We start from the raw sequence: 23,519 nt of genomic DNA, 5'->3' as shown, positions 1-23,519 counted from the left end.
TGAAAAAATGTCTTTAATGCCAAAAAATCTCTCTGCTCCTTTCAATTATTTTTATCTTCTCTGTTCGTTTCACTTGAGCAGTACAGTTTATGACATACGCCATAAACAAAATCATCTTCTCTGTCAATCCTGTGTGAGTTTCTTGTGTCTGCACAAAATCTGATGGCGACTCTGTATGAACTTTTCTAGCCTCATTCTTTCCATTCTGTGCCTTTTAGAGCCTCTGTGTAGCTGATGCCATGAACCACTTATATTTGTTCAACCTGCACTGCCTTCTAGAAAACACTAGAAGACTAGAAAACATCATAAAATGTGACTTAATGTTGCAGATTAAAAAAAAACACAGACTAGTTTAGTTATCCTGTGATCGTGTGCTGGAGAAATGTTAGATATTTGTTTAGGTTTTTACTGATCCTTTAAGAAAAGGAGAGAAGAAGGCCCCGACCACAGAAGTTTAATTTATGGTCTGGCTTGAGGGTGCTGCCATCTAGCGCCTAGATAGGTTTAATTTAGGAAAGTACATTGTTTGCATTATTGTAGTCACGATAATAAAACATTCACCCAAAATTTTAATATTATTAAAATATTATTATTAATAAATTAATATTATAGACATTTTAAAAACCTAGTAGCCATTTATATGTCACAATTAGAGTATTTTACTCACTTGTGAAAAGTTTTAATCACAGTATAATTTCTGATTATCTTGCAAAATATGAAAACGATTTTAATGTTCTTACCCCTTAGAGATTTAGATTTTTCCCAAGTCCCTGTTTTTCTCTTCCATTGGGTAACATGTAATGCAGTAATAGTAAGTCGGTTTGACCTCTCCAGAGGAAAGACGTAAACACTTCATTTCAAGAGGACAATAAGCTGCAGGCCTAATAATGCATTTTATCTGTACTTACAGATGTTGTTCAACAAAAAAATAAATTATTGTAGACTTCTGTGACACCCCCCCCCCCCCCCCCAACATTGTCATCATTCGATTTCTTTGAATCGTTTATAAAATTACATACACTCTAACAATGCCAATTTTTCTGAGACTTTGGACACATGATGGGTTGGCCGTCAGCAGAGAAATAGCCTAATATAAATTCCCAAGAATTTAAGAGGCTTCTTTTAAAGTTTGCGGGCCAGCACCTCTCAATAAATTACTCTTTATAAACAAATACATGCTATGTATGTTTGTGTTATTGAATTACTCCTTAATATCGTACAAATACATTTTCCTTTGTTATATTCGGGGTTTTATGTCTTTCGTGATAACTGGTTGGTGAGGTAACAACCTCTTTTTCTACACTGGGTAGGTAACAACCGGTAACAACAAGAAGACATTTTTGACCCTCGCCGTTTGCTGTATTCGCGCCTCCCTCCAACGCCTTTCTGCCACACGTGGATGTTGCGCGAGGCATAAACAACAACATGGCAAGCAACGGACTCTCTTATGACGGCTGTAATTTTTTCAGACAGCGGCTGGTTTTATCGACTCTCAGCGGGAAGCATGTGAAAATAAAAAACATCCGGTCTAAGGACGACAACCCGGGGCTTCGCGGTGAGTCGCAGCTTCGCTCCGCATGTGGCGTCGCAGTTAGCTAGATTGCTAACGGGCTAGCTGTTACGCAGTTGGGAGTGTGTTTAGAAGCTGGGAGTTAGATGTAGGAAAATTGCCATGTATGGGTGAAAATGCGAGGGCAAATACGAGATAAACATTTTGTCACATTGTTGTAACAGTTTATGTCGTTGTCAAGCTTAGAAACTGCGCAAATATGTTTGACCACCTCTTAATTGAGTTTGTTTTGTTTATAGTAACTTGAATCTTTAAAGATTGAAAATTCACCTCGAGTTTGAGCTGCGTGTTTAATAAAATAAGTTTTCTGAGTTACTTAGGGATAAAGTGTTTTTGTTGACTAGTTTTACTTTTTGTTTGATTTGTTTTGTCCAGATTTCGAGGCCAGCTTTGTCAGACTACTCGACAAAGTGACCAATGGTTCCAGAATAGAGATAAATCAAACAGGTGAGTGACAAAAACATATTTTAGATAATTGCAAATATTTCTTGTCAATATCATTCACAAAAATCGTCAATACTATTTTATATTTTACCTACATTTCATATGTGGTTAATTAGACTCCATCTAAAACTGGTTACTAGACTCAGGTTTAATCCAGGGAAACATCTAAAACATTCAGGCTGTTGGTTTACAGAGATAAAATCCGAGAAACACTTTGAATTATTATTATTTTTAGGTGTGTACAAATTGGTTGGTACAGTATTTATTTGTCTTGTTTATTTGGGTTCTATGAATAAATACATTTAGATTTGGAATTGGGTTTTATAAATAGTTTATTTTTTTCATTTGATTTACAACTAGATAATTTATATTTGAGTAAAATTAATCGGGATACGTATTTCTTGTTCTATCTTTACAGCTGTACTTAATTGTTTGCTGTTAAAATAAAACATGAATGAAACACAACCTTCAGATCTGCCGTTTTCTATTACCGGTATTCTGTTTTAAAACACTCTTAGATCTGGATACACCTTTTTTAATACTGCATTCATTGTATTTGTTATTGTTTAAGGAAAGTAGAAAGCTCATTTCTTGTCTAAATCACTTCCAGCTAGCGGATCAAATTTTCTGGTTCTTTGAGGAGAGGTAGACCAGTCACACACTAACTCTGTTCCTAATACACTCTCAAAAATGACCATCAGTCAGTAGGTTGGTTTAGCTTGGTTTAAATAAAACAAAAACTTAGACAATGGTAAAAATAACAAACACAGTTATTGTTTGTTGGATACAAATGACTCCCCATGGTCATCAGTCAAAAGGGCCCAGAATCTTCTCATACATTAGTTTGTGACCTGTATACTCGAGCAACATTTTCATTTAATTAATAAAGATGAGTATTATTGAAGTTTATAGGAACAGAAATCATTGTTTGATCAAAGCAGGCAGATTCAAATAACTGTAGTTTTTTTCAGATGCACAGTTCTGTTGTAGTATTAGATACATTTGTTAAAGGATGACTGTGGGGCGGTCACTAGGAGGCGCTACGTGGTTGATGATGTAATCAGCTAACTGTATAATTGATCTGATGCTTTGTTCTGGGATCAGTTGGAGTGAGTAAATCGTGTGGGAGAAACTTACCTCTGTCATCCTTGACTCTTCCATTGGTGACCTCAATGTGGACGATCATGACAATGACTGACGACACGACCCACCCAGTTCCAGCCCCGCCCACTGCTGCTGAAGCTACACCGGTTCTGGCGCTCTTGTCTGCAGTTGCTGTTAAGCTCCCGGACTTTTGGCTACATGATCCTGCGTCATGATTTTCCCACATTGAAGCACAGTTTGCTCTGCGTGGATTGTCAGACGACAACAACGGTGTTGTTGCTGCACTGGATCGGTCCACGCGTCGAGTCATGAGTCTGCTTCAGAACCTTCCAGCCCAGGGGAATTATGTCACCCTCAAGCAGCTGTTGCTAAGGCGCTACACACTTTCAGGAGGCAGAATGAACGGAGAAACTTCTTTCTCTCACCGGTTTGGGTGACAGCACCGCCCTGGATCTCATGGATCTCATGCTTTACCTCCTTGGTTCTGACGATGGAGAATTCCTCTTTGTCCACCTCTTCCTTTGTGAGCTCCCGCTTCAGGTGCACACGGCGCTTGCTAATTCCCCACCTGCTGCAACAAAGGGATTAACTCGCACTGGCCGAAGAAGCTGACCTCATCTTCCAGACCACGAGGACCTTGACAACCTAGGATGTGGTCCCGCCATGCGTGGAGACAATGCTCGATTCTTCACACAGGTCTGTCCAACTTCCCTCGGTGGCCAGCATTGCAGCTAAAGATTGCCAAGGAGCTGCTTTTTGTTTTTACCACCAGTGTTTTGGTGCCGAAGCGTGACGCTGCCTCCCCCTTTGCTCTTTCACATTCAGCATGTGAAGGGAGCTGGTCTCAAGCTTGCACACATCCTGGGAGATCAACCTCAGTTGGGGGCCCAGGCTCCTCTTAGAGGGCTTCCTCTCTCTGCCAACCTGGAAACCATCCAATCCCATTGGGTTCTTCTCATCCACACCAGAACAGAACTTACTGGGCGGGAACCACACCACCCAGCTTCAGCAACTAACCCAGGTCACCTGATCAAGACCCCTACAGGACTTTCTGGGTGTTCAATGGGGGCGTGTGTGGCGGGATACTAGGAGGCTCTACTCACACCCAGAGAAGCAGGATGCTATGTGGGTTGATGATGTAATCAGCTAACAGTATAAGTGTACTGATTTTAATTTTGTGATCAGTTTGGAGCGAATAAAGCTTGTGGGTTAAACTTAGTCCTGTGTCGTCTTTGACTCGTCCACAACTGCATTAATTCAGACTCTCCTCTCATTGAACAGTGGTTTTCTTTATTTGCATCGTGCTTGATAACTTCACGTGTCTTTACCAGGTACCATGTTGTTCTACCAGCCTGGTCTGCTGTATGGAGGCTCTGTAGAACACGACTGTAACCTACAGCGTTCGATCGGGTATTACCTGGAGGCGCTGCTCATGCTAGCCCCTTTTATGAAGACGCCTTTGAAGGCAACTCTCAGAGGAGTTACTAATGACCCCACAGATCCGACGGTGAGCTCATCAGTAAAACCACACTCAGAGTCTGGGTCAGAGGACACTTCTCAAATCCATGTGGACACCGCTGGTTAGAGAACACATGCTTAGCTGCATTTTGCTCTTGTGTTGCAGGTTGACCTGTTGAAGTCCACAGCTCTGCCTCTGATGAAAAGGTTTGGGATTGATGGAGAAGGTTTTGATTTAAAGGTGAAGACACTCAAGGAATCTTTCCACAAATGTGACATAAAGATGTAAAATATTCTAATTGTGGTGCTGACACATGAACACATCACACTTTAAGCCTGATTTATGCTTCTCCGTCTGCGTCAGTGCGGAGACACGCAACGCCATTATCCGTCCTTGCGTAGGGATCCGACAGGCACGCAAGTACGTACGGAGTTGAGCCCACTTTTTTAAACATCCGTCGAATGAGACGGATTACGCAAGCTTGTGATTGGTCAGGACGCCGCTGTTGTTTACAGCGCCGCCATTGCAAAGAGAGCCGAGGATAACTAGCGGCAGACACGGAGAAGCTTGAAGAATACCTCGCGAAAAAACACTAAAAATATGAACATTTCATCCTCCCGTGACTGGAGGAGTGAAAAGATGCGCAGCAGGCGTTTTATTTGTGGACGGAAATGACAGGAAACGTGGGTTTAGAGGTGGCGAGCGCATGAAGCAGTGGGAGAATGAGAGACAAATATGTCCGTGTTAAAAGTCTCTTATATACACAAAAAACACAATACAAACACACGATCCTGGACCGATACATGACATGATACCACAGAACAGCGCTACGCCCTCTGTTGTCCTGCCGGGCAACAGAGGGCGTCCTCAGGAGGACTTCTCCGTCCTCCGGGAGACGGAGAAGTAAGAGAGCAAAACGCTTCCATCAATCCGTGCGTGTCTGTCCCTTGCGGAGCTGACGGAGAAGCATAAACCAGGCTTTAGTCTTTCCCTGCTTTTGTTCCCTCAGGTGGTGAAAAGAGGGATGGCACCAGGTGGTGGTGGAGAAGTTGTTTTCACGTGTCCGGTTTGCAGGACCATGAGACCAGTCCAGCTGACCGACCCAGGAAAGATCAAGAGGATCCGAGGAGTAGCGTATCCTTTTCAGGCTTTGGTTCCTTATGATTTCTTATTGCTTTATATGCATTGATTTACTTTATAATGATGCAAGTGTGTGATGACATTTATTATACTTTATTGTGTCACTACATTTTTTTCATCATACCTTACAATAGAAAATGATTTAGACACAAAATGTCTCTTTTTTTTAAAAACATTAAATAGTAATATTTAAATGGCCTGTATTTGATATAGCGCCTTCTAGAGTCCTGGAACCCCCCAAGGTGCTTTACAAGATGATCAGTCATTCACACACACATTTACACGCTGGTGGGGATGAGCTACGATGTACCCGCAGCTGCCCTAGGGCGCACTGACAGAGGCGAGGCTGCCGAGCACTGGTACCTCCGACCTCCACCAGCAGGCAAGGGGGGTTAAGTGTCTTGCCCAACACCACAACGACGGCGACAGACTGACCGGGGCTCAAACCTGCAACCTTCCGATTACGGGGCGAACACTTAACTCCTGTGCCACCGTCGCTTTAAACAGCAGCTAATAAGGATACATGTACATATACACACACACCTGTGTGTATCTGCAACTATAACTCCAGCTTGGATTATATTTTATTTTAGGACATTCATTTTGATGTACGCTGACCATCCTGTCTTAAATAACTGACATTTGCCCGTAATCATGTTAGATTCACATTTTTGCATTCAAGCCATTTTTAAAATTGGGTGATTCGGATTATTTTCAACTCCTTGTTTAATGTCAGTAATTCTCCAAACCAACAAAAAAGACATTCTTATATGAAAAATTGAAACAAAAAAAGTTCTCTGCTTCATTAATCAGAAATTTCTGACAGTTAATTGTTGATTAGTTTGGTTATAATAAACTCTGGTGTTTGAGTCTCTAGAGCTTCTTGACGTAATCTCAGATATTCTGTTCGCGTTTCGCCTCAGATGGGTAACAGGATTGTGGAGTCAGCCAGAGGTGTCCTCAACCAGTTTCTCCCGGACATCTACATCTACACAGACCACATGAAAGGAGCCAACTCTGGAAAGTCAGTGTTTGTGTTCATTGAAGCTGCAAGGGTTGAGAATTTTCTCTGTACACTTAACACGTAGTCACGATGAGACACTAAAGGCTAGTCAATACTATGTCTGCATCAGTGCAGAGACACACAACACCTTTATCTTGTTGCAAGGGCTCTCCACCAGGCTCACAGGGACGGACATAGAGCCCACTTTTCTAACCATCAAAAGCAACTTAGATATGCCCATTTTGTGATTTGACAGGATATCACTACCGTTAACTTTGTCAACAACACAATCTTCCCCTCTAAAACATTAAACGGGCCAAGGATATGTAGCGATGGACACAAAGCACATTGAAGAAAACCTTGCAGAAAAAGTCTGATGAAATAAACGCTAACACACCCGTGACTGGAGGAGTACAAAGATACACAGCAAACTTTTTATTTGTGTCAGGAAATTACACGAAACATGAGTTTAGAGGTTTTGACTGCGTGGAGAAGTGAAGGACAAAGTTGTCAGCTGTGTTCCGACCTGCACGCCTCACTGTTCTGGAGGTGTATGTATGGAGGGGAGTTTGCAGCCAATGACCTTCTCAGCAGACCATACAACCCGCTGCAGCCTCTTCTTGTCCCTGGGGATGGCTTCAGTGTACCACACGGTGATTGAGGAGGTGAGGATGGACTCGATGGCTGCGGCGTAGAACTGCCTCATCGACTGTGCTGGCAGGTTGACTTTTTTCAGCTGCCTCAGGAAGTACATCCTCTGCTGGGTCTTTTTATGATGGAGGTGATGGTACTGAGCCAGGTTCTGTTGGAGATTTCTTCCTGTTAAAGGAAAGTTTTCCGCTCCGTTGTCGCTACGCGCGTGCTTAGTATGAGGGTTGCTGTAAAGACACCGTCACAAGTCAGTGACTCATTGAATTCTGTTGGGTTTTCTCACAAAGAAGACTTTTGACTCTCTGGCATAATGAATTGAACCCAGTGCACTGATAAGTAGGTTCAATTGTAATGTTTGTGAAGTGCCTTGAGATGACTCTTGTTGTGATTTGGCGCTATATAAATAAACTGTTGAAATTAAATAGTTGTTTTTTGACCTGCAGGTCTCCGGGTTTTGGTCTAACGCTGGTGGCAGAAACGCTCGATGGCTGCTTCCTCAGTGCCGAGATGTCCTCCACGCCACAGGGCCAGGGGGACTCCGTTCTGCCAGAGGACCTCGGCAGAAATTGTGCTAAGCTGCTTTTGCAAGAGGTGTATCGGGTGAGCACTTTGAATAATCACACAGTCAGCTCCCTCTCTCTAAGAACAATCAGAATTCTTTAGGAATACCTGAAGTGCATGACCACAGCACACATAACAACATTTGCTGGCCTTGTTTACTCAAATTCCCCAGTAATGACCCGTGTCTGCAGATCAACTCAGAACTGCTTGTGGGCAAGCTCTCCCCAGCTACTTTAAATCATATAATTTTTCATCCATATAAGAAAACCAGATCACTTCTCGGTTTTCCCATTTCACTTCATAAGTGTCGTAGAGTTTCTGTTCCACAATACAGTTCAATTATTTCTGTCTCGGGTTTAGATAAGCATGTTAACAGTTGTCTAAACCAGGTGTGAGCTTCAAAGTCCATCAGATCAACATTCAAATTCATTTCATATAGAATATAACGTGAGCCATGTTCCCACTACAGGAGTTCTGGGAAGTTTCTGGGAGGGGAGAAGGTGACAGGGACAATACAATGGCTCGGACCACTCAGCCAATGCCGCTTAACAAACACGTCCCTTTTTGGACTTTGATAAGACGCCAGCATATCATAATCCTTTCAGCAGCGAGTGACATCACTCATCTGCACCAAAAGGCATCCAAGGACATTAATAACATAAATTTTATTTTGTCAACATATGCTGCAATTGAATCTATTCAGGGGGCGGGAGAGCGGCTGTGTGAGGTGAAAACAGTGTTTTTTTTACAATGTAGGAGACCAGAAAGCGGTGTAAATAATGACATTTTGGGGGGATTTCTACCACGTTTTTAATGTTGGGATTTTAAAAACAGTGATTTTTAAAGCTGCATCAATGCTGCCTTTTCCCTTCATGAGCAACTCTTCTCCATCCATCCATTTTCATCGGCTTATGCGGAGTCGGGTCGCGGGGGCAGTAGCCTAAGGCGAGAGGCCCAGACTTCCCTCTCCCCAGCCACTTGGGCCAGCTCCTCCGGGGGAATCCCAATGTGTTCCCTGGCCAGGTGAGAGATATAGTCCCTCCAACGTGTCCTGGGTCTACCTTTAGGTCTCCTGGTTGGACGTGCCTGGAAAACCTCACCAGGGAGGCGTCCAGGAGGCATCCTAACTAGATGCCCGATAGAGGTGTGAATCATCACTAGTCTCACGATTCGATTCGATTACGATTATTGTGTCAGCGATTCAATTCGATTTAATATCTCGATACATCACAATTATTTCATATGGATTTGCTGTCATCAATAAATATATGTTAGACATTTGCTTTTTTATTCAACAAAAACTTTTATTTGCATAAATATGCAGTAAACAGCTTTCTGATAACAGTCCTTGGGACAGTGTAAAAGTACAAAACATTTGAAGCATTAGTTTGCATTTAAGAGGATTTCACAGCAAAAAAAAATCTCTTTCCTCATTAAACATTCATGTCTCAGGCTGTCGGAAAAACATGTTCTGTAGATGCTAACAAAATATTTAACAACTCTGAACAACCATATATGAAAAATTATTATTTGGAAAGTTTGAGGTATTCTCTCCTATGATAACAGTCAGATTATTTTAAACGGCTCTAATGCCCGAGCCACCTCAACTGGCTCTTCTCGATTTTGAAGGAGCAGCGGGTCTACTCCGAGCCTCTCCCAAATGACCGAGCTTCTCACCCTATCTCTAAGGGAGAGCCCAGCCACTCTTCGGAGAAAACTCATTTCAGCCGCTTGTATCCACGATCTCATTCTTTCGGTCACTACCCAAAGCTCATGACCATAGGTGAGGGTAGGAACGTAGATCGACCGGTAAATCGAGAGCTTTGCCTTCTGACTCAGCTCTCTCTTCACCACGACAGACCGGTTAAACGCCCGCATCACTGCAGATGCAGCACCAATCCGCCTATCGATCTCACGCTCCAGTTTTCCCTCACTCGTGAACAAGACCCCGAGATACTTCAACTCCTCCACTTGGGGCAGGACCTCATCCCTGACCTGGAGAAGGCATTCTACACTTTTCCGAATCAAGACCATGGTCTCAGATTTAGAGGAGCTGATTCTCATCCCAACTGCTTCACACTCGAATGCGAACCGCTCCAGCGAAAGCTGAAGATCACGTTCTGATGAAGCCAACAGGACCACATCATCTGCCAAAAGCAGAGACCTGATCCTCAGGCCACCAAAACGGATCCCCTCCACACCTTGGCTGCACCTAGAAATCCTGTCCATAAAGGTGATGAACAGAATCGGTGACAAAGGGCAGCCTTGGCGGAGTCCAACTCTCACTGGGAACGAGCCCGACTTACTGCCGGCAATGCGGACCAAGCTCTGACACCGGTCATACAGGGACCTAACAGCCCATATCAGAGGGCCTGGTACCCCATACTCCCGGAGTACCCCCCACAGTGCCCCCTGAGGGACGCGGTCAAACACCTTCTCCAAATCCACAAAACACATGTAGACTTGTTGGGCAGATTCCCATGCACCCTCCAGGATCCCCCTAAGGGTATAGAGCTGGTCCAGTGTACCACAGCCAGGACTAAAACCACATTGCTCCTCCTGAATCTGAGGTTCAACAATCCGACGGACCCTCCTCTCCAGAACCCCTGAATAGACCTTACCAGGAAGGCTCAGGATTGTGATCCCCTGTAGTTGGAGCACACCCTGTGGTCCCCCTTTTTAAATAAGGGGACCACAAACCCGGTCTACCAGTCCAGTGGGACTGCCCCCGATTTCCACGAGACATTGCAGAGCCGTGTCAGCCAACACAGCCCCACAACATCCAGAGCCTTAAGGAACTCCGGGCGGATCTCATCCACCCCTGGAGCCTTGCCACAGAGGAGCTATTTAACCACCTCAGTGACTTCAGCACCAGAGATTTGAGAGGCCAACTCAAAGTCCCCAGACTCTGCTTTGTCACTAGAAGATGTGCCAGTGGGATTGAGGAGGTCTTCGAAGTATTCTGCCCACCGATCCACAACGTCCTGAGTAGAGGTCAGCAGCACACCGTCCTCACTACAGATAGTGTTGGTAGTGCACTGCTTTCCCCCCCTGAGGCGCTGGATGGTGGACCAGAATCTCCTCGAAGCCGTACGGATGTCTTGCTCCACGGTCTCACCAAACTCCTCCCATGCCCGGGTTTTTGCCTTTGCGACCACCCGAGCCGCGTTCCGCTTGGACTGCCGGTACCCGTCAGCTGTCTCTGACTGGTACCGGCAGAAGAGCAGCTCTTCTGATTTTCACGAATGCTGGTTGTTTGGTGAAGTCTGCCGATATCATTTCCTGCCGAGTTACAACCAATCAGCATGAGTTGGACCCGCCCATTGACTCTACCAGACCTTTTTGAGTACATACCCCGGTTCCTGAAATGTCCCAGAAAACGGTCCTTTCGGGCTGGCCTGGTGAAATCAGACATGTGAGTGCCGTGAAGGTCCGGTAAATTACCCAGATGTTCTGGGCGTGGAAACGGCCCTGTTCTTGGGTGTTATTTTTTGCGATTGAGTTAGTTTTATGCAATGTTAATATTGCACATACTGATATTGAAATGAAGACATTTTTGTACTATATGGTGCAGCCCTATGCTATTTTATGTTTGTTTTGAATGTTTGTTACAGGGTGGGAAGCTAGAAGTTTTCCTGCTCCCTCACACCTGATTTAAATGAGTCATTAACAGGTTTTTGTTCAACTTGCTTTGAGTCAGGTGTGTGAGATCAGGGCAGTGTGACCTCCCTCTTTATCGAAAAAAATAGCTACTAATATTAAGAGATTACAGTCGGTTGTTGTGCAACTTAACAAGTTATATTTCTGTTGAAATTAAGACAAAGTTGCTGCTTTTTTAGGTTTATCTCACAGTAGAAATGAAATATTCATGACTTGTCTCCATACTTTAAAACCGCCTTCATATCTGGGATCCAACGGCCCTTTGGCTGAGTCAGCATTTATCCAACCAGGCTTGATAAATAAAGATTTGATGACGAGATGATTTTAGCCCCCAAAAAACCCTCAAAGCAATCTGTCGTTGCGCCCGTGGCTGTGTTAACCACAAACAGACTAACCTGGTTGTTACCGCACACAGAGACAGATCACCTGACATGATCACACAGGTAACCTGAACAGGACATGCACAATGAAGTTCTGTGTCTTCCACGTGGCTGCTGGACTCAGCCGTCTCTCATCGGAGCCATGTGAGTCCAGTTAGCTAGTCAGGGTAGCGCTGATTAACTCTGAAAGAGGAATATTGTTGATGCGTCCCCTTAACTCCAGGCAGAGGAGTGCTGAGCTCACCATTCACTCGCTGTCATACGGCTGGTAAGTTCAGAATTCTCTCCGTTTTATCTGTTTTGTCTGAGCAGGAGTCAGACAAGCCTGACGACCTGGTATTTGAATCATCAGCAGATATAGCTGCTGCAGGAGAAGGAAGAACTCTTGAATGGAAGATGTCAAAAAGTTAGATTTTTCATTTTCAGAAAGAGCGAGGGGGTGTTATGTGTTTGTTTTGTGGTTAATCAGTACCATCCGCTAGTAATGACCTCTAGACAACAGTGGCGTCAACACAGCAGGATCCGATGTAAGTGGAGCACTTTACAGATGTCTGTGTAGTAATATGATTTTACAGGCAGGAATTTTATATTCAGTGCTCTTTGAAACTAATACAAGCCTTAAACTGGTGTTTTAAGTGGATCTAACATTTTTAAAAGCAGGTTGTGTTTTTATTTTTGTCATGTTGATGTTTACTTTGCTAAAATTCTTCTGTGGCTTTTGGAAAAGGGTTTTACTTTCACTCTGAGAATTTCATGGACTTTTCCACAAGTTCTTGTGGTTTTTCTGACTTTCGGTCTCTTGGAACATTTTAATAATCTCTGAAAAGCAGGATGTGAGAGTAGCAGTTATTAAACTATTGCGCTTGTATGTCTTACAACCATAAACCAGGGACGAGCAGCTCAGGGTTAGGTAGCTCTGACTTCTCTCCTTTAAGTGAAAAAGGTAAGCTTATTTAGTCATTACACATTTATTTAGTTCGTAATTGAGGCATCAATGGGTTTTTTTTTCCTTTAGACGATTTAAATGTTAGACAGAAAACAATTGTGAATTATAAGTGACACGATTTGCTAAATGTTAAAACTTTAGTGTGTTTTTGTTGTGAAAGTTTGAGAAAAGAAATAATTAGCTGGAAATTCTCATCATTTCTATAGGAATGCTCTTTTGAACAATATAAACAGTGTTGTGAATATTTTCGGTGTCGTGTGGACCTAATTAAATCAGAATTATGCTGACAGCCATCTTGATGCTTCGGGTCAGCATCACCGAGCTGCAGACGCCGTCACTAAAACCTTCTGCTGGGTTTTGGTTGGATGAGCTTTTATATAATACACTTGGGTGTGTCCAGTTGCTTACATGCATTAGGAATGTTCATAGATCTGAAGTCATCACAGTGGAATGTATTCAAAGCCGATCCTCTCCGTAAATGTCTGGAGTGCAAAAAATTAGGAGCATTAGAAAACATCTGTAAATTTGGAGGAAAAAATAAAGCCATGTTTGCATTTAGTGGCATCTTTATTTTTTAACGTTTATGAAGGCATAGCTTTATGTGTGTGTTTGTCTTTAATCTAGATCTGGACCAGGTGCTATCAGTCCTGGAGCTGAGAGTGTCAAGCCCTGTCCAGGGGTTCATTTCTTTCTAAACTTCTCCCTCTCCGTGACGCACTTTGCTGTAGCTGAAAAACATTTTTTCTCCTGTGGCTGTTGTAGGGTGGCTGTGTGGACTCATCCAATCAGAGCCTGGCGCTGCTGTTGATGACCCTTGGCCAACAGGACGTGTCAAAGGTTCTGCTCGGACCACTCTCACCATACACGTAAGCGAACGTCACCCTATACGCACACCGGTCTTAACAGGTCGGCACACACAAACACACTCACTCCCTCTGTTCCACATGTTTTTATTTATTAGTCCTTACATTAACGGCTAGGAGGAAACAGCCAGCTGGACACTCGTTTGTGTTTTCATTGATGTGTGTTTTAGTAAATGATTATATTTAAAGGAGAACTGCACTGTAAAGAAATGTGGATGAACTTTTATTAGTGTTTGTTAAAAGGAACGAGCTGTCCATTTTCAGCTATCATGGTACCGGTGCTGTGTCCCTGTCAAGTACAGTACTATGATAACTGAAGATTGGCAGTGCCATCACAAAACACTCATCTCAGGTAATGTGGAAATCTCAGACGTGCACAAAAGTTGTTTTTTAACATGAATAATGGGCACCAGAGTAAAGAAAGCTGACTTTAACCTCCACTGGCCCAGCTCTGTGCTTTATTTACTGACCGTTTAATGAAGCCATTTTTTAAATGAAACCACCTCTGTCCCTCTACAGAATCGAGTTCCTGAGACACATCAGAGATTTCTTCCAGGTCATGTTCAAGATTAAGGTCCAGAAGCCATCAGAAGACGAGCGAAAGGGTGGAGAGAAAGTTCTGATGACTTGTGTCGGAGTGGGCTATAGCAATATAAACAAAACGGTTAAATAAACAATCTTTTTGTATAAATGTTTGGTTTTCACTCTGATCAAAAGTATACTTGTATTTCTGTTAAATGAAACTATTTTCTATTGTGCTATTGTGACCTAGAACAAGTAAAAATTGAGTTAATACATCACTGACAACAGTGCCTACATGCAGTATGTATACAAAGTGTCTTAAGTAAATGGACAGTAATTTCTAAAGTACAACATTCACTTAAAATCAGCCATAATGCATCTGGAGCCGACTAGGTCTTCCCTTCTACTCCACTCGTTCCTTCACAGCACTTGTTTTCAGGCTTCAGCCATCCTGGCCACACAGCTGCTTCAGGGTTTTACCATAATCACCTGATACTTCAGACTGCGTTTAAACGGAGAAGCATGAAATCAGACCCATGTTCACAAAAAAACCTGTAATGTTTGTAATGTGTACCAACCTCCAGCTGGGAGTAGAGAGAGACACCGTACAGCTTCTTGTATTCAGCTCTGATGTCCAATAGATCAACCTCACAGCGGCTGACCAGTATCCTGGTCAGGATGGACTCTGTGGTTCCTACACCCTGGATGATGAGCAATGCAGGAGAACAATATAGTGCTGATATATAGTACAATGCAAATTTCCTCTATTTACTCTTATCTGCTTTCACTGATGTCCCATAAGCCAAACCTACAATCAAACCTGGTTTGACATTCCTTTCCACACACCTGCTGACACGACAGTCTGGTGGTGTGTGACGTGATCTAAGCCAACAATACGTGGATTTTGTTGGTTAGTCTTTTGTTTTGGGGAGCTGACAGAGGATGGACAAGGTCATTGTTATGTGTTCCTCACTCAAACCCTAAAATTTGGTTTTCAGTCCTGAACAAATTAGATTCCTCGATTTTAATTTAGGTAATTTTCAAAATAAACGCAATAACCCCGTGCTCAAATGAAACAAGTCCTATGTTACATGTCTAAAATGGTCCTTTACCTTCATGCTCTTGAAAAGCCTCTCAGCAAAGTAAACAGGAACATTGATCGCACACTTCACTAGAAAGGAAAGTCGTTCAATGTTACTGGAGGTAAAAATAAAACGGAAATATTCTGAGCCAAATATATTTTACCTATGGCCACTAAGAGTTTCTCCAGGTTTCCAGACATCTCACCCTCAATTGCCTCCTGCAGACTCTTCTTGCTGATATTCTTGTACTCAACAATCACTGCCCAACAATAAACAGGGAATTGAGTCAAAATCATGTAGCGTCAGATATGATCATTTTTGCATATAATTTCTTTTAGCCGACTTGTTTTGACATTTTATCATAAAATTTAAACTAAGTCCCAAATAACTTGCAGACATCAGCAGTGAGTCAAACAAAAACCTAAAAATTAGAAAATGTAATGACAACAGCTCTGCAGAACTATTAAAGACCTATTAAGGCTGCACATATGCCTATAAATACTTAATGTTTTACTATTTGTGCTTAATTATTCATAATAAGGGCTTTTACTGGAGAAAGTACAGGTACAACTTACCTTGTCGAAGATGAGGAAAACTCCTGTGGCAGAGGATGTCGATGAACTTGGCCTCATCAGTGCCCCACTTCTTCTCTCCTGCTTCATACAATGCCTATGGGGGGGTTAAATAAAAATAATCAAGCTGCTGGTGGCCATTGTTAGTGAAACCAAGGGATTTGAATCAGTTCTAAGGCTGCAGTCGACGGCCAATTATTCAAAGTAAGTGGGGCACACCTTAGCATCTGCCTTAGCTTTGGCAACGTCCACATTGGTGCTCTCATCTCTCTTTCCCTGTGAGGGTGGACGAGAAAAACAACATCCGTCATGCACACTGATTAATCAGCAAAGTGGTTTTCTTTAATATCTCTAGAGTTCAACATTTAGATGAACACTAATTTAAAACGGTCGCACAGATTTGGTGGAACTCGGTTCTGTTTTATCAGATCGATGTTCTGTAACTCATAAAGAGTTTGCAGGACGTCGTCTGTTTGAATAAATCAACATGTTTGGACTCTGAACTTGGATGATAACTTTGGAATGTTCATGGCTTGCCGCCAATAATACATTTACTCTAGTGTGTGTTTCTAGTTCTTGGGAATGCTGCCTAACAGCATTGTTTCAGATTAACGAACCTCAGCCAAGATGAGCAGAGCTTTGCCGTAATCTCCAGAAACCTCAGACTTCAGAAGATCAATCAGAGGTTTTCCACTCTCTTGAAAATAATACACACAACGTTACATTTTACAATGAGCTGTAGTTCTTAATTAATTTCCCGGCTGTAAACTGTTTCACAGTAACTTTATTTGGAGTTTGTGTTTGTTACCTTTCAGGAAAACCTCAGACATGGCCTTGATCTGTTGGTTGGATCTCGAAGCAAAGATTTCAGTCAGAGTACGTTCGTTTGTCCCTGCACCCTGTATGAGAAGTTCTACGTTAACAAATGATCAATACTATCTGAAAGTTTGAACAGCCAAATTTATGTTTCATTCTCAAAAAGCAGCAATCAAGCTTTCCTTTAGAAACAAATAAATAATGAGGCCTTGGCTAAATGGGGAGGGCGGTTGTCCACTGATCAGAAGGGGAGCGGTTCGCTCACAAGCCCTGTCAGGCTACATGTATATATGTTTGGCAGCAGTAGCTCAGGAGGTAGAGCAGGTTGTCCAGTAATCTGAGGTTTCAGGATCAAACCACAGGGAATTTTGCTTTTGGGCAAGACACTTCATCCTCCTTGCTGTTGGTGGCCGGAGGGTCCTGTGTGCTCTAGGGCAGCTGTGGCTATGTTATAATTCATCACCAGTGTGGGAATGTATGAATGATTCACTGTAGTGGAAAGCACTTTGGACTCCTGGCTTGGAAAAGCACTATGCATCCATCCATTCATTATCGTCCGCTTATCCAGGGTCGGGTTGCGAGGGCAGCAGAAGCCCAGACTTCCCTCTCCCTAGCCACTTGGGACAGCTCCTCCAGGGGAATCCCAAGGCGCTCTCTGACCAACCGAGAAACATTGTCCCTCTAGCGTGTCCTGGGTCTTCCTTTGGTCTTCTCCCAGTTGGACATGCCCGAAAAACCTCACCAGGGAGGCGTCCAGGAGGAATATTAACTAGATGCCCGAGCCACCTCAACTGGCTCCTCTGGAGCAGCAGGTCTATTCCGAGCCCCTCCCAGATGACTGAGCTTCTCACCCAATCTCTGAGGGAGAGCCCAGACACCCTGCAGAGAAAAATCATTTTGGCCGCTTGTATCTGTGATCTCGTTCTTTTGGTCACTACCCAAAACTCGTAACCATAGATGAGGGTAGGAACGTAGATCGACTGGTAAATCGAGTACTTTGCCTTCTGGCTCAGCTCCCTCTTCACCATAACAGACCGGTACAATGACCGGGCTTCACTGCAGATGCAGCACCAATCTGCCTGTCAATCTCACGCTCCATCTTTCCCTCACTTGTTAACAAGACCCCCAAGATACTTAAACTCCAACACTTGAGGCAGGATCTGGAGAAGGTGTTCTACCATTTTTTGATTCAAGAGCATGGTCTCGGATTTAGTTAAGCACATTTATCAGTGGTCCTCGGGCAAGATACTAAACTCTGAAAGTTGGCCCCTGCTCCTAGGGGATTGGTCAAATGCAGAGAAACAATTTCCCCAAGAGGATCAATAAAGTTTCCATTAATAATTATTAAATCTGTGGGAGTTTATCGATTTTCAAATGAACAGTATTAATCAAAAAGTCTTACAGAAAATGTTGAGCTGCAGGATAGAAACCATTTCAGATACAAGATATATGGCGTGTTTAAATAGGTAATTCTCACCTCAATGGCTTTCAATACTTCGTGACAGTCAAAGGCTGCAGGAGGTGTTACCAAAGCAACTAACACCTCCTCAAAGTCTCCATGAGTGTCACCCTTCAGGTCAGAAATAAGTGTCTAACGAAGAAACACAAAGTCATTTTGGACTGTTTCTGCCACCTGCAAAGACCAAAGCATGATTCGATTGTAGCATGTACCCTTTTTGTGGTTTTCTCATAAGCCGTTGCGATCTGTTGACGCTGAGCACTACTTCTTTGGGTCAGAATGTCAATCAGTGTCTGCTCTGTGGTGCCTGTAAAAACAAATTTAAAAAAATCGGTGTTCTTATTCATAGTTGTCGGGAAAAGCTTAATTTGTGCAAAATCTTTTACTATCAAAAGGGGTTTCCCCCAAACAGATTTACAGTATTCTGTTTTTAACTTTTGTCACACTTGCTTGTTTCTAATCTGTGAACAAATTTCAGGATTAGACAAAGAAATCCTGAGTACATTTAAATGCCGTCATTTAAAATCAAGATTTCATTTATGAAGAAAAACCCAAAGTAACCAGTTCCCCCTCTTGTTTACACAATAGCTTTTAATTCAGCCAAAATGGCACGAATGGCTAGTTTAAAGGTGTGCAACACTGAAAAACATTTAACTTATTCACTGCCATTGACGATTAAAGTCGTCATTTTAGATCCAGCCGTTCACTGCCAATAAAGTCGTCATTTGCATTTTTTTTTACTGATTGGGCATCAGAACGAGCCCCTCTTTGAGAGAACAAACATCTTAGCTCTGAAGGCAATCTTCATCTGCATACGTCACATGATCAGGAAGCAGAAAGTCAATGAGTTGGGAGATCGTTTTGGGCCGGTCCTGTAAAAAAAGTGAGGCGCAAACCAGAAAAGTATCTACCGATCACAATTCAACAACGGATTATGAAAGAACGGATAGCACTCGAAACGCGGAATCTTCCTGATGTAAGAGGTGAGTCTCCTCTTTGTTTTGGTTGTTTTGGTTGTTTTGGCGTCGACATCGTCCTAGTGCGCAACGTTCTGTGACTCTTAAAAAAAACTAAAAACTGTGAGAAACACTGGCAGCGAAGGGCTTTACCGATCAGGAAACGACTGGCAGTGAATTAGTTAATATTGATTATTTCTGATTATAAATCGCTCACTCTGAGTTTTTCATGCAGGCTGAACATGAAAATTGTCTCCTACACCTATCTCCTGCTTTAGCTTTTGGTAGAAAATAGACGGTGAAACTCTAGGATTTGAAAAGCCTGACAGATCTACGTCACACTGTCACTTAACATTCATGAGCCCGTTTTAGAAGACACACCATGCTGGCAAATCAGAATAATACTACCGCCACAGTGTGCCACAAGCTACGGTGGAATGGTGATGCGGGAATTTTGTGGCATTCACGCCGCCATGTTTGATAGTAATATTGCAACAATGCCAGACTTGTGAATGCATATTACGCCTTGGCGCACCCATCTAGACTCGCGAGGGGGAAGGCTGTTGTTGTTTTAGTATTCAAGAAACAGCAGAGAATGTCTCGGTTAGCACAAGCTAACCATTAGCATTAGCAACTCCACCACACCGCAAAACTCCTTCAACCTTGTGCTATTTGTGGAGATAAAACATCAGCTGTGCAAAGCAAACAGGGTCAGTGGTAGAGTCACATTGCTGTTATCCAATCAGAGGTGTCCAAATATCAGGAAAAAATACTCCAAAACCTGCCATCTGAAGCTAGTTTCTCTGATCTGTCTTACTTGTACTTCCTGAAACAGGTGCACTGGAGCTTTGTTTTCCCAGAGCATGACTTAATTCATTCTTACTGGACACCCCTGCAAATGTATAGATTAAGAATATGTTCCACACCTTTCACCTTCCCACTGTCTTATGGGTGACCCCGCGAGGAAAGTTGACCATTGAGCAGGATTGATGGTTTATTGAGGTCCACATGGCAGGGGTGAGATGGTGCTCACTCCTCACCCCTGCCACATGGACCCAAGGGATAAACCATCAACCCTGCTCAATGGTCAACTTTCCTAGTGGGGTCACACCCATTAGGACAGTGGGCGGGTTAAAGTCAATGGTCAGACATTCTCCTTCAGAGTTTTCTGCTAGAGAGCAGAATTCATGGTTCCACTGATTACAGTGAGTGGTCCAGGTCTTGCAGCAGCAAAGCAGCCCCATTGTCCATCACACTACCACCAACGTGGTTAATTACTCTTCTGAAATGCAGCATTAGTTCATACCTGTATACCCCCACACCCATGACCTCTAACCTAAAACAAGTGAAGCCTGCAGTGCTTCAGATGGGGCCCAATGTGTTGCTTTTTGAGATTTAAACTAGTTAGTGAAACTGGAAAAATTTGAATATGGTGCAAAAGTCTATTTCAAAAATTCATCTTAGACCGAGAGACCATCTAAAGGTTCAGGAACCCTTTGCAGGTGTTTTGGATCCATTAACCGATTAGAGAGTGACAGTTTTATTCTAGAATGAGGTGACGGTGGCACAGGAGTTAAGTGCTCGTCCCGTATTCAGAAGGTTGCAAGTTCGAGCCCCACTCAGTCGGTCGCTGTTGATGAGTCCTTGGGCAAGACAGTACGCCCCAGGGCAGCTGTGGCTATGTGTGTGTGAATGGGTGAATGACTGATTGTGTTGTAAAGTGCCTTGGGGGGTTCCAGGACTCTAGAAGGCGCTATACAGGCCATTTTAGAATATTGAACCTTTTCACAATATTCTAACTGTCTGAGATTTTGAATTTGGGATTTTCATAAGATGTAAACCATAATCATCTCAATTATAACAAACAAAGGCTTGAGATATCTGGCTTTGTATATTAGTTTCACATTTTTTACTGACGTAAATGAACTTTTGCACCATATTCTAATTCTTCCAGTTTCACCTGTATATCATGATGTTATTCAGGTTCTACGTTCCTTCTACTGGTCTGTTAGTAATCAGACCTGGGTGTGACAAGCAAAACTGAACTCAGCATGTAGTTCAGTCATTCGCAATTATTTGGTCTTTGTTAGCTGACCTGAAACCTTTAAGTGCAACAGAAACAGAAGATATTTTGTTAGGTGCAAAAACTTTATCACAGCACAAAATAAAATGGTGCATGTTTGTATTGGGTAGAAAATTATGAGTGTTTTACATATTTATAGGATTTTTATTTCAATTTAATTGCAAAAATTGCTGATAATGGTAATTCATTAGCTCACCAATGCCCTCTATGGCTTTTCTTAGAGCAGCAACATCTTCTTCCACTTTGAAATTTGGCTTGTCCTTCACACTTCCTCTTGTGTTAGACTGGCAAACACAAACCACACCTGCTCATGTACCACATAAAACATGTTTCAGTGAAAGTAACTGCTGGCTCATCTTACTGTGGAAGTGACTGAAGGCAAAGAGGAAGCGGAGGGGGAATCTAACAGCAGGTCCAGGTCATCCTGAAGAAAATATGCATAAATCATAACCCGTATTTAACATTTGGAGGCAGAAATATATTAAAATCCTGTTTGTCAGAGGGGTTTTTAGAAAAACTCACCCAAACAGACATGTTTACAGTTGGAGAAAAAGGGTTTCAACCTGGAAAAGGGGGAAAGCATCAAATGTCAGCCATTGTCCCTGCTCACTGCTGCTGCTCAGTTAATCAGCTATCATAAACAAATCCTTCAAAATCCCACAATTTTTCCGATTTCAGTTTTATCAGTGGATGTGCGCACATATAACTACAGAAGAGTCGACGATTCTGATGTGGGGAAAAAACGAATTCTGCTTCAACAAGCAAAACAAAACAAAATCTATAGTCCATATGGGCAGACGGACAGTAAGAAACAACAGAAAATATGTTTTTCTTACCCAAATGAACAGATCTGACGGCAGAATAGATGTTTTCACACAGTGAGCACAAGCAGCCACACCTTTCAGAGAACTTATGGAAAGAAACGCCCATTATGGGAAGTCCTCCTCCTCCACGCTCCGATCTGCTTAAACCACATAAATAACATCAGTTATTCTACAATCACTGCATACATACACGGTCTATTACGGTTTAGCATATGTTTAAACCATATATATGTCGATAGTTTAAACAGGAAATGCATATGCTTCCTTTACTTAACCCAACTAAATGTTTGTTTTCAGGGTTTGAACGGGGATGGAGGAGGAAGAAATGAGACGGGATGAGATGCGTTTTTACTCGATCTTATCTCTTATTTCATCACGATGTAGCTTATGCTTAACCCGTTATGTCCTGCTTGGCACTGTTAGAATGAAGTTAAAAGTATTGTAGGGTTATTTTAACAACATGTGACTAAAGACGTATTAAGATTGAAACAACAAAAACAACCAAAAAAAAAATTTACACGCTGTCAAATGTGAGAAAATTCGGACAGGGGCATTTTGCAAATGAAAAGCAGTGACATCTTGTGGCCATTCAAAAAGTGACTTTGCAGCAGAACATAAATTTAATCAATTTCCCTCTGGGATTAATAAAGTATTTTTGAATTGAATTGAATTAAATACATTTAATTCCATCCATCCATCCATTTTCTGAACCCGCTTGTCCATGCTGTCCTGGTGCCTATCCCCAGCTGTCAATGGGCAATCAGGCGGGGTACACCCCCTGATCAGAGTGCCAGTCCATCGCAGGGCACTTTTAATTCCAGCTACATTTATTTTAGCCAGTTACCTGGAACGTTGGACATTTTTACGAAACGTGATGTAAATATATAACATGACGTTAGTGTTAGAAGTAATCAAATTAAAATTGATTGTGTCACGTGACTTTATTGTCACTGTTCGTTTCGTTTTTTGAGATGTAAAATTACTCCTCAGTTAAACCTGTAAGGTCACTTGAATTCCTAAATTGTCAATAAACGTAACATTAAAATTGTGTATCCATTTATATGGCCCTGACATAAATATCTATATAATTTAAATGAAAATATTTCAAGAAGCAGGAACGAATTGTGGTTACATTTACTCAAAACAAGGCATTGCTCTGATCTTACGTGGCACGATGTTGCCTGACAGGTAAACTGAGGGTTAAAATACCCAGCTTCACAGCCGGCTAGCAGCCAGCCTTCTGTTGCCTGACAGCTCGGCTCCTACAGGCTTCTTCTCATCGACTCAGCGCCTGTTCACTGGGTTGGAAATAATTTACTAGATAAGTTAATCATTTTTATTCAGATTAAGTTGAAAATGTCGCTCAGGCCTACTTATATTGTTTTACGAGTTAGCATATTTGCCAGCTGTTAGCGTAGCCAACG

The 23,519-nt window shown here is 42.5% G+C and overlaps 2 protein-coding genes across 2 annotated transcripts; one reads left to right on the top strand and one right to left on the bottom strand.

Moving 5' to 3' along the window:
• The first annotated feature begins 1,356 nt into the window (after nt 1–1,356).
• rcl1 (RNA terminal phosphate cyclase-like 1) lies at nt 1,357–14,472 on the top strand. Its single transcript, XM_015977333.3, has 9 exons — nt 1,357–1,555; nt 1,946–2,017; nt 4,450–4,625; nt 4,743–4,817; nt 5,587–5,711; nt 6,616–6,741; nt 7,815–7,971; nt 13,681–13,784; nt 14,301–14,472. Exons 1-9 carry the CDS (start codon nt 1,426–1,428, stop codon nt 14,452–14,454), a joined length of 1,119 nt encoding a protein of 372 aa, XP_015832819.3. The 5' UTR covers nt 1,357–1,425; the 3' UTR covers nt 14,455–14,472.
• anxa3b (annexin A3b) lies at nt 14,218–22,233 on the bottom strand. The gene is made up of 14 exons (XM_015977346.3): nt 22,108–22,233; nt 21,794–21,834; nt 21,633–21,695; nt 21,468–21,555; nt 18,445–18,539; nt 18,251–18,364; nt 16,766–16,856; nt 16,575–16,654; nt 16,177–16,233; nt 15,961–16,054; nt 15,549–15,644; nt 15,416–15,474; nt 14,882–15,004; nt 14,218–14,805 (listed from the first exon to the last, which is right to left on the bottom strand). The coding sequence occupies exons 2-14, from the start codon at nt 21,803–21,805 to the stop codon at nt 14,746–14,748; spliced, it is 1,032 nt and encodes a 343-aa protein (XP_015832832.3). The 5' UTR covers nt 21,806–21,834; nt 22,108–22,233; the 3' UTR covers nt 14,218–14,745.
• Nucleotides 22,234–23,519: the final 1,286 nt, after the last annotated feature.

The sequence above is a fragment of the Nothobranchius furzeri genome, chromosome 6, assembly GCF_043380555.1.
Source record: "Nothobranchius furzeri strain GRZ-AD chromosome 6, NfurGRZ-RIMD1, whole genome shotgun sequence".
Taxonomy (NCBI): Eukaryota; Metazoa; Chordata; class Actinopteri; order Cyprinodontiformes; family Nothobranchiidae; genus Nothobranchius; species Nothobranchius furzeri.
The sequence above is the reverse complement of the archived record's forward strand: the minus strand, read 5'-3'. Positions and strand labels throughout refer to the sequence as shown.

What these genes read in the sequence shown, in the direction of transcription:
- rcl1 (XM_015977333.3), top strand. Translation starts at nt 1,426, where the DNA reads ATGGCAAGCAACGGACTCTCTTATGACGGCTGTAATTTTTTCAGACAG. An exon ending in CGACAACCCGGGGCTTCGCG is followed by an intron (nt 1,556 to 1,945) that starts GTGAGTCGCAGC and finishes TGTTTTGTCCAG; the next exon opens with ATTTCGAGGCCAGCTTTGTC. An exon ending in TTTTGCAAGAGGTGTATCGG is followed by an intron (nt 7,972 to 13,680) that starts GTGAGCACTTTG and finishes TGGCTGTTGTAG; the next exon opens with GGTGGCTGTGTGGACTCATC.
- anxa3b (XM_015977346.3), bottom strand. An exon ending in TGCCTTCAGTCACTTCCACA is followed by an intron (nt 21,556 to 21,632) that starts GTAAGATGAGCC and finishes TGTGTTTGCCAG; the next exon opens with TCTAACACAAGAGGAAGTGT. An exon ending in AAGTATTGAAAGCCATTGAG is followed by an intron (nt 16,857 to 18,250) that starts GTGAGAATTACC and finishes CTTCTCATACAG; the next exon opens with GGTGCAGGGACAAACGAACG.